At 50.2% G+C, this 10,317-nt stretch overlaps 1 protein-coding gene across 1 annotated transcript in view; it reads right to left on the minus strand.

Moving 5' to 3' along the window:
* Positions 1-6,121: 6,121 nt before the first annotated feature.
* The window catches only part of LOC116554939 (pepsin A), an 11,313-nt gene continuing 7,117 nt past the window's right edge, over positions 6,122-10,317 (minus strand). Inside the window, exons 6-9 of the mRNA XM_032283249.1 lie at positions 9,559-9,675; positions 7,749-7,893; positions 7,548-7,646; positions 6,122-6,441 (exon numbers count right to left, since the gene is read on the minus strand). Coding sequence (XP_032139140.1) covers positions 6,292-6,441; positions 7,548-7,646; positions 7,749-7,893; positions 9,559-9,675 — 511 coding nt within the window. The 3' untranslated portion in view covers positions 6,122-6,291. The remainder of the gene's footprint in view (positions 6,442-7,547; positions 7,647-7,748; positions 7,894-9,558; positions 9,676-10,317) is intronic.

Below are 10,317 nucleotides of genomic sequence, written 5' to 3' on the forward strand. Positions count from 1 at the left end.
GCTGTTCTGCCCATTCACCGCTTACCTGTGGGAAGGTGGGAAATGGGGCCCCAAGCCCACAGGCGCCTTTACCCCACTGCTGGGGAGAAAAGCTGTCACCAAATTGGGACTGGGTTGGGGAAGGGTCTCCCATAAGCACTTGGTTGCCTTTTACATTGCGAGACTTCTTTTTGTTTTTTTTTCCCAAGGTCATGATTTTATTTTATTTTTTTTACTTTTAAGTTCAGGGGTACAGGTGCAGGTCTGTTATCTAGTTAAACTCATGTCACAGGGGTTGGTTGTACAGATTATTCCATCACCCAGGGATTCAGCTTAGTATTCATCAGTTATTTTTCCTGAGTCTCCCCCTCTACCCTTCCTTCACCCTTCCGTATACCTCAGTACGTGCCGTTCACCTCTATGTGCCCATGTGTTCTCATCATTTAGCTCCCACTTATAAATGCGGTATTTGGTTTTCTCTTCCCGGGTTACTTTGCTAAGGATAATGGCTTCCAGCTCTATTCATGTCCCTGCAAAGGACATGGTCTCATTCTTTTTTATGGCTGTGTGGTATGTACACCATGGAATACCATGCAGACACTGGGGGCTTCTACAGTGAAAAGGGAAAAGATGATGGAGAGGACTTGCTCCTGGGAAGGAACCTCTGAGATGAAATGGCACGCCAGCTGTTTCTTTTCTGAGATGGAGTTTCGCTCTTGTTGCCCAGGTTGGAGTGCAATGACAAGGCCTTGGCTCCCTGCAACCTCCGCCTCCCGGGTTCAAACAGTTCTCCTGCCTCAGCCTCCTGAGTAGCTGGGATTACAGGTGCCCACCACCATGCCAGGCTAATTTTTTTGTATTTTTAGTAGAGATGGGGGTTCACCATGTTGGCCAGGGTGGTCTCAAACTCCTGATCTCAGGTGATCCACCTGCCTCGGCCTCCCAATGCCCTGGGATTATAGGCATGAGCCTCCGCACCCGGCCTCTGCTCCCTTATTTGAAAAATGGGGATAATAACAGGCCTACCTTTTGGAGTTGTGACAATGATGTGTGATAATGCCTCTGTAAGTCTCAGTGGTTTGCGCTTGTGGCCCTGTGGCCCCTAAGCTTGCTATAGCCCACCCAGCTTCGTGATGCCATGTGGGATCTGATTTTGGGATGAAAGTGTAGAGCGCTCATTGCCCCCCACGCTGCAACTTTTCAAACAAGTCCATGTCAAAATGGTAGTGGCTGGAAATCAGTACCAATTTCCTCATTGCTATTCCTTTACTCAATAAGTTAGCATGCAATTTAAGTTTAATTCCCCCCACCTGTGTCTGCAAATGGGCCTCAGGTCAATGAAGTTCATTTTGAATGTTAAACAAAGGAGGCCGGGCGCGGTGGTTCATGCCTGTAATCCCAGCACATTGGGAGGCCAAGTCAGGAGGATCATGAGGTCAGGAGTTCAAGACCATCCTGACCAATATGGTGAAACCCTGTCTCTACTAAAAATACAAAAATTAGCTGGGCATGGTGGCATGTGCCTATAGTCCCAGGTACTCGGGAGGCTGAGACAGGAGAATTGCTTGAACAGAGAAGGTGGAGGTTGCAGTGAGCCGGGATCGAGCCCTGCACTCCAGCCTGGCTGATAGAGTAAGACTCTGTCTCAAAAAAAAAAAAAAAAAGAACTGGGTGCAGTGGCTCACCCCTGTAATCACAGCACTTTGGAGAGGTGAGGCAGGCGGATCGCTTTGAGCTCTGCAGTTTGAGACTAGCCTAGGCAACATGGCAAAAGCCCATCCCTACAAAAAATACAAAAATTAGCCAGGCATGGTGCACATGCCTACCGTCCCAGCTACTTGGGAGGCTGAGGCTGGAGAATTGCTTGAGCCCAGGAAGCAGAGGTTGCAGTGAGCTGAGATCGCACCACTGCACCGTAGCCTGGGCCACCAAACAAGACCCTGTCTCTAATAAAAAAAAAAAAAAAAAAAAAAAAAAAAAAGAAAAAAAAAAAGGTGGGAGGGGGCAGGGGGACAGTTGTAAACATTTCGCCCAAGTTTTTTCAAGTATAAAAAAATGCTTAACTGTACTGTTTCCCACCCAGTATTGCAGCGGAGAAGCAGAGGCTCGGAGAAGTTGGTAGAGTGTTCTCAGGCTGCACAGATTATGATGGCAGAATATGAGGAGAGCCTCATTCGTCCGGCTCCCAGTCCAGGTGTTTTTCCTTTGCGTCACATCTCACTTGATGAGGTTCTCCTGCCGGAGTTTGGAGAGACAGCTGATGGCCCACAGTTTAGGACGGGACCCTATGAATACTATTGTAGTTTGGGTTCCCGCTAAAGCAGACCCATAGATGGTATTCGGGTGAGAACCAAGAAAAGAGCAATCAAGGGGTGCTGATGAGCCAGTTACAGCTATGGGCAGTTGGCACTTCGTCCTAGGGACCCTCCGGGAGATTGTGTCCCCCCGAGGTGTGAAGATGCCCTGGTAGTCGTCCCTCAACTTTGTTTGTTTATTTATTTATTTATTTGAGTTGGAGTCTTGCTCTGTCACCAGAATGGAGTGTAGTGGCACGATCTCAGCCCACTGCAACCTCTGCCTCCCGGGTTCAAGCAATTCTCCTGCCTCAGCCTCCTGAGTAGCTGGGATTACAGGTGCGTGCCACCACACCCAGCTAATTTTTGTATTTTTAGTAGAGACAGGGTTTCACTCTGTTGGTGGAATAGGCTGGTCTGGAACTCTTGTCCTTGTGATCCTCCCGCGTCAGCCTCCCAATGTGCTGAGATTACAGGCATGAGCCACCGCGCCCACTGTCTCCCAACTTTTAACTCTCACGTGTCGAGATTTGTCCTGGGCTCTTGGCTCTCTAGCACACCCACCTGGCCTTGTTCAAGGACTGAGCCTGCCTTTCTACTTGTCCCCAGGCATCCGAAGTCTCTTGGGGCAGAGGTGCAGGAGCCATTGGTGGAGGGCTGGGCCAGGGTTCTCACTGGCCCATGTAAGAGCATGTTCTGCTCCTGATAAACCACTGTATACCAGGAGGCTGGAATCCGCCTGAAGCCCCCAGCGGGGTGTGCAATGCCTTTAATGGCATGAGCTGCTCTGAACTCTCTGGAGCCTGGGCTCCCTCAAGCAAGGGGGTGTTTGTTCCTGGATGGAGACACCCTGCATTTTCCCTGAGCTAGGATTCCACTTTTAGGCTTCTGAGAAACAGAACAGAATGGGAGTGAGTGTGTGGGAAGCCCATTCTATGGCCTTAGTTTCCCTTGCACCTGGGGGCTTCCCAAAGGGCAAAATGGTCAGACCTGTTTCAAGAGACCTGATTTTGAAGGTTATTAGATGCATGGCCTGAAGGCAGGTCACAGTCGGTTTCTAAGTAGGACATACTTTCAGAGGCTCAAAATTGCTGTAATTCACTTACTTTGAATGTGTACTACGTCCATGTCACCAAAAATAAAAATATGGGTTGGGCTCGGTGGCTCATGCCTGTAATCCCAACACTTTGGGAGGCCAAAGCGGGGAGGATTGCTTGAGGCCAGGAGTTTGAGGCCAGCCTGGGTAACATAGTGAGACCCTGCCTCTGCAAAACATAAAAATTAAAAAATTAGCTGGGGCCGGGCACGGTGGCTCACACATGTAATCCCAGCACTTTGGGATGCTGAGGCGGGCAGATCACCTGAGGTCAGAAGTTCAAGACTAGCTTGGCCAACAAGATGAAACCCCTATCTACTAAAAACACAAAAATTAGCAGGGTGTGGTGGCACACACCTGTAATCCCAGCACTTTGGGAGGCTGAGGCAGGAGAATTGCTTGAACCTGGGAGGCAGAGGTTGCAGTGAGCTGAGATTGCATGATTATACTCCAGCCTGTGCAACAGAGTGAGACTTTGTCTCAAAAAAAAAAACATTTAGTTGGGCTGATGATGTGCACCTGTAGTCCTGGCTACCTGGGAGGCTGAGATGGGAGGATCCCTTGAACCCAGGAGTTCAAGGCTGCAGTGAGCTGTGATTGTGCTACTGCACTCCCTCCTGGGTGACACCGTCCCTGCCCTTGTGAATCCTAAACATTTAAATGCATGGTTACAGGTAGTGCCAAGTACCATGAGGGAAAAGGGGCCCAGGCTCTATGAGAGAGTGGTCAGGGAGGGCTTATCACTTTTATCGGGAAGTTACTTTATTTATTTATTTATTTTGAGACGGAGTTTTGTTCTTATTGCCCAGGCTGGAATGCAATGCCACGATCTCGGCTGACTGCAATCTCTGCCTCCTGGGTTCAAGTGATTCTCCTGCCTCAGCTTCACAAGTAGCTGAGATTACAGGTGCCCACCACCATGCCCAGCTAATTTTTTGTATTTTTTTTTTTAGTAGATTCGGGGTTTCACCATGTTGGCCAGGCCAGTCTTGAACTCCTGACCTCAGGTAATCTGCCCACCTCGGCCTCCCAAAGTGCTGGGATTACAGGCGTGAGCCACTGCACCTAGCTGGGAAGTGACATTTAAGCCAAGTCTGCAGATGCCAGGTGTTAGCAAGTCAAGAAAGAGGGAAAAGCAACCCAAGCCAAGGGAATAAATAGCACGTGCAAAGCCTGGAGGTGGGAAAGCGCTTGGGTCACTGTGGCCGTGGGAGGCCAGTGTTGGGGGAGCGCGGGGTAATGGGATCAGAGTGAAGCAGGGGAGGTTTGGAGGGAAAGGAGCACACAGGACCTGGAAGCTATGCCAAAGATTTGCTGTTTCATTCCAAGGGCAATGGCGAGAAGGCATTAAGAGTTTTAAACAAGGGGGGGATGAGATGAAATGTGTGTGTCATAAAGATTACTCAGCTATGGAAAATGGGCTTGGGAGCGTGAGAGTGACCCTGGGGAGACCTGGGGCACTGGGTGTTGGAGTTTACCCCCGCCCTTCCTAGAGCCCAGCTTTACCCTCTGGGCCTGTGTCTTCAGCAGACGGCCTGGGTAGGCTGTCACCAGAAGCAGGAGCTATGGGAATTTTCCCAGCATGCATGCTGAGGAGCCCAGGGCTGTAATAGATTTACTAACAAGAGAGAGTCTGAGATCAAGCTCTGCTGAGTTAAAATGAAACAGATCACTTTGCAGCAGGACTTCTCAGAGGCTTTGATTGGGAACTGTAGCTGGTGAACCCTGAGGAAGGGCCTAGAACATACCATGTTCTATACTTATTGTGAAACTGTGTTTTCCATTGAATATTTTGCTACCAAACCCACTCTTGAGAAACTGCTCCATTTCCGCTTTGCCTTTCTGGGGCATATATGTAAATGAACATGCTTAATTCTCTGTCTCACAACCTCTGTTCAGGGAAGTAGAACACCATCCTCTTTAGTTACTGATGGGGAAACTGATGGGCTCGGTGTCTTGTGCCTGGGATCTTGGGGAGATGAACTGTTAGTCTCAGTCAGCCAGCAAATCACAAGGGCATCCTGGAAGATTGTGGGATGTCAGCCTCTTCCTCTTGTCCTGTCCATGTCTTGCGACAACACTGCCTTGTCCTGTATACTTAGGGACATCACCATTAGTGGCCACCTCTCCTGACTCTCCTGATCACTTTCCTTTCCTCATGATCTCTAATTTTTTATGAGATGAAGTCTCTCTCTGTCGCCCAAGCTGGAGTGCAATGGCACGATCTCGGCTCACTGCAACCTCTGCCTTCTGAGTTCAAGTGATTCTCCTGCCTCAGCCTCCTGAGTAGCTGGGACTACAGGTGTGTGCCACCATGCCCAGCTATTTTTTTGTATTTTTAGTAGAGACGGGGTTTCACCGTGTTAGCCAGGCTGGTCTCGATCTCCTGACGTCTTGATCTCCCAAAGTGCTGAGATTACAAAGAGCTACCGTGCCTGGCTGGCTTTTTTTTATTTTTTTTTTTTTTGTAGATGGAGTCTCTGTGTCACCCAGGCTGGAGTACAATGCACAGTCTCAGCTCCCAGTGTCCCTTCTATGAGAAGACAATGAGCCCAGCATATTTGGCCCCTAGGTCTTTTTATGATGCTTCCAGCACAGCCCCCTGACCTCCCTCTGTCTTCCTGACTCTATCATGAAGGGTCCGCTACTGGGGTCGCTGTGTTGGGATGTGGTCATTTTGATCCCTGCCCTGGTGTGCTAACTTCCGTGATGTGAAGGAAAAAGACCAGCAAAGAGAAGCAGCTCCAAAAACCTGTTTCAGGAGGTTATGTTTTTATTCTACATTATTGGTAGGATAGGGAACAGGGCCAAGACCTCCACATGCTCCTGGGAAGGACAGTCAGGAGAATTAATTATATACATCTAAAGTGGGCACAGGATGGAGGCCAGATCTTCCTGGGAAGTGGCTGGAAAGACTTAGGCTTAAGCCACGGGAGCCAGGCCGACCTGATTGTTTGCCCTGTCGAAGACAGCGAAGTACTGGCGGATGAAGACATCACCCAGGATCCAAAGCTCTCCGTAGGCGGTGGGGATGTTCATGCCCTGGAAGCCGCTGGTGCAGCTCTGCTCATTCTGGACAAAAGGAGAATAAAAGTGGAGCTGGGACACCGATGCAGCAGTGCCAGGCTCTGGGTGATAAACATCCAGGGCACCCTGGTCCAGCTGCAAGATACGTGCAAGGAGGAGCTTCCTGGCTGTGTCCAGGGACTCAGCTGTCCTTGGCCTGGAGTCTGCCTGCAGAAGCTGTTCACAGCACGATTGCTTTCCACGGATTACTGGACATTATCTGGTGCTTCTGGCAGGCACCCAGACCCTGACATCCTCAGAGTTAAGAGGCTTGGGGAGCATTCAGCTGCTAGGAAGGAGTTTGAAAACCCTGCCGACACAGCCTTTTCTCATTATTGTTCTGATCCCATCCAGGGGCAATTGGGATGAGCCTTTATCCCTTTTGCCTCACTGGGTCACTGGGCTGCAGCCTTGGCTGCATATTAGAATCACCTGGGGAGCTGAACCTCTGCAGCTCCCACTCCATGGCTCAGGCCTCACCTTCTCCTAATGTGATCAGAATGCCTGGGGGGCCCAGGCCTCAGTGCTTCTTGTTGAATCACATCAATTCACTAGCAAAATTAGTTTTCCACCTGACATATAATAATAGATGGCAAGGAATTTTCTTGTGGTTCGTATAGCTAAAGATTTGCTCCTTGGTAGAGATGCTAGGAGTGTCAGAACCCCAGCCTACGGAAATTAGGCTTTCCATTTGCCCAGCCCTTGCTGTCTCTGATGTGATCAGTTTCACTTGGTTAACCCAACCTTGCACTGAGGGTGGGGAAAGCTGCCGTCTCTACTTTTTAGATGAGAAAACCGAGGCTGAGATGAGTTGTAGCTTGCTCAGAATCAATGGGGTAGTAATTCAGACCCAGGACTTGGACCCAGGGGTCCAAATCTTTTCACTCCAATAACCTTTGCTTCACTTGTTCCCTTAGGGGGCTGTATCCAAATTCTTATTCCTGCATTTGTTTTTAATATATTCTTTTTCTCTGGAGGTGTCTAGGGCAGATGTTAGTCTGCCTCTGCCTCTTGACTTCAGCTCGTGGAGGTGCATTTTCCCTCTGCAGAGGGGGACTCTGTGGCCACATTCTGTGTGGGCCCCTCTAGTGGGTGGTCCAGAGCCACCTCACCTGCAGGATGTAGGCACTGGCTGGCACAGGGTACTGGATGCCATTGATGGTGAAGACGATGTCAGGCAGGCTGCTGATGGCTGAGCAGCTGACCACCATCTGGAAGGAGGGAGGGTGTGAAAAGTTAGTAGGGTTTCCGTCCCTTCTGCCTGGCACACCCACTACTTGAGTGTAGAACACAGCAGTTGGGGCTGGACTCACCTCGCCATTTGAGTTCTCAGTGGCTCCGATGTAGCTCTGGATGTTGGCAATGGGGCTGGTTGGGCCGGACAGCAGAGAGGTGCCAGTGTCGACAATGGCCTGGCAGCCCTCGGCGCAGGCAATGGCCTCTCCGTTCATGGTGATGCTGAGGGCAAGACGCACGTGAAGGCCCCTGATCCCTCAGGGGTACGTCTCCCCAAGGAGGAACCAGGTGACCCCAGACGTTCCTTCCCGACCCAGCCATTGGCCAATGCAGGAAATTTCTGTTCCTCTCATTCGTGCACTCATTCATCCTGCATCCATTTACCCAACAAATACTTCCCAAGTGCCTACTCTGTGCCAGACATGGGAAATGCAAAGCTAAACAAGACACCTCACAGTTCTAGGCTGCAGGGAGCCCCCAGCCTAGCTGGCAAGATGAGTTATGTTGGCAGAAGGGCAGGATGATGAGCTGGGCAGGCGGCAGGGAACAGAAACAGGGTCCAGGGTGAGAGGCGATGGAGGGGAGCAGACAGCCGGGGTTTCCAGGCAGGTGAAGAGAGAAGGTGGACATCACGGGCAGAGCAGACGACATTTGGAGAGGGACGGAGACCAGAGGGCTGGGGCAGGAGTTGGAGGAAGTAGAAAAGCTCCTCTTTAAAGTTTCCTTTCTTGTATAAGAAACATTCATAAGTGTTAGAAATAATAGTTTGTTTAAAACACTTTCTTCAAAAGCCTTCTTGCCTTTTTGCTAGAAGCCCTATCCTATGTAGCCATTAGACGTGCTTACGGGCATGTAGTACATTCTATGTCCTTGTACTTTAACCAAGATGTCTGTGCTGGACGTGCTCACCGGCGCGTCCCAGCTCACCCTATGCCTCTTCCTTATTTTGACTTCCTTGTTTTTTGCTCTGCATTGCTTTTACCTGTTTAGAAAAGTTTCAAGTTATTAGCCAATCGGGTTTTAGCTTAGATTGTGAGGTCTGGCTCCAGCCAATGGACATCAGACACAGCAGTTAACCCCAAATGCATAAGAAATAAATACGTCTGCTTTCCTTTCTTGTACTCCCATGGCAAGATTGCTAGTGGGAGTACCGTTTCTGCAGGAAGTAAAAAGAATTGCTTTGCTGAGAGATCCTTTGTCCCAGTACTAATTTTTCTTTGCAACACCAAAAAGAAAAATTTCATACATAACAGGTGACATTCTAGCATGGCTGGGCAGACATGAGGTGACCAATGTGTCCTGGTTTGCCTGGGATGGTCCCAGTTTTAGTACTAAAAGTCTTTGTCCCAGGAAATTGTTCACTCTTGGGAAAACCCGCACAGTTGGCTAGCGAGCTGGGGCAAGAACAGCACGGAAATGAGGCTGCCAGGGGAACCGGGGAGGCCCTGAAGAGCAGGGTGGAACGAAATGACCACACAATTTCTTAGCCATTTTGCCCTCCTTCTAGATTGAAGGTGGCATTTTTCCTCAAGTAGGAGGAGCATGTGCTGGTTCACAGGCTTCTTAAATTGTGAGCTGTGTGGACAGGAGGGTCCCCCAGCTCTCCCCAGGGATGCTGGTGGGTTGTCCTGCCTCTGTGACTATGAGGACAGTGGCTGTTTCACCCTCACAGAGTCTCGGTTTCCCAGACAGCCCTTCCCTCCTCCTCCAGGGAGGTGTCTTTCTAGGGGTCTCTCTGTCTTGGCCAACTTCCACCTTCCCCTGGAGTGGGTTCCCCTGTGCCAGCTGTTTCTGGGGGGGATTCTGGGAATCTGGTTAGCTATTAATCCATAAGGAGATGGGATTTGGGGCCCAGGCCTGGATGCTGCCTGTCCATGGTGGTCTCACCTGTCCACGGTGATCTGCCAGTAACCCTCGGCAGAAAGAGGCACCCAGTTCAGACTTCCGGTGTAGTAAGAGGAGTCGATGCCACCAAACATCACCACGCTGCCGCTCTGGTCATTGCTACGGAAAGTGAGGGGAGAAGATATGAATTCTTTTGTTTGTTCATTTGTCTCAACATGTGCTGTTGCATCCTCAGAGTTACCCTTGGTTGGGCACTTGCCAGGGCTGTGCTGGGGTGTGACAAACGTGGTTTCATTTCTTCTTAGGCCAGGGCCCATGCAGTGGGCACTGTCACTGTTATTTCCACTTACCAGGAGGACACTGAGCCAGAGAGAGGTGAGGTCACCTGCCGAAGATCACACAGCTGAGGAGTGGTGGAACTAAGTTTGGAAGAATGCAGATCTCTTGGGTTCCAAAGTGTGTGGTTTCCACCATGGTGCTCACTCTAGTTGCCATGGGGACCCCCGGGAAGTGAATACGTGTGACAGTGTCGGCTCTTAAGGACTTGATGGTGAAGATAACTGGTTCTTGGCTGGGAGTGGTTTTGCCCCCAGGGGAATGTCCAGAGACATTTTGGATTGTCATGACTGGGTGGGGGTAGGGGATGCTACTGGCATCAAATGGGTACAGGCTGGAGATGCTGCCAAACATCCTCAATGCATGGGACAGCCCCTGGCGGCAAGGACTTACGCTGGTCTGAAATGTTAATAGTGCCCAGACTGAGAAACTCTGAGCTAGCTGAAGAGATACAATGGCACCACA

This window comes from Sapajus apella, unplaced genomic scaffold, assembly GCF_009761245.1.
Source record: "Sapajus apella isolate SASKATOON/1434 unplaced genomic scaffold, GSC_monkey_1.0 scaffold14, whole genome shotgun sequence".
NCBI lineage: Eukaryota > Metazoa > Chordata > Mammalia > Primates > Cebidae > Sapajus > Sapajus apella.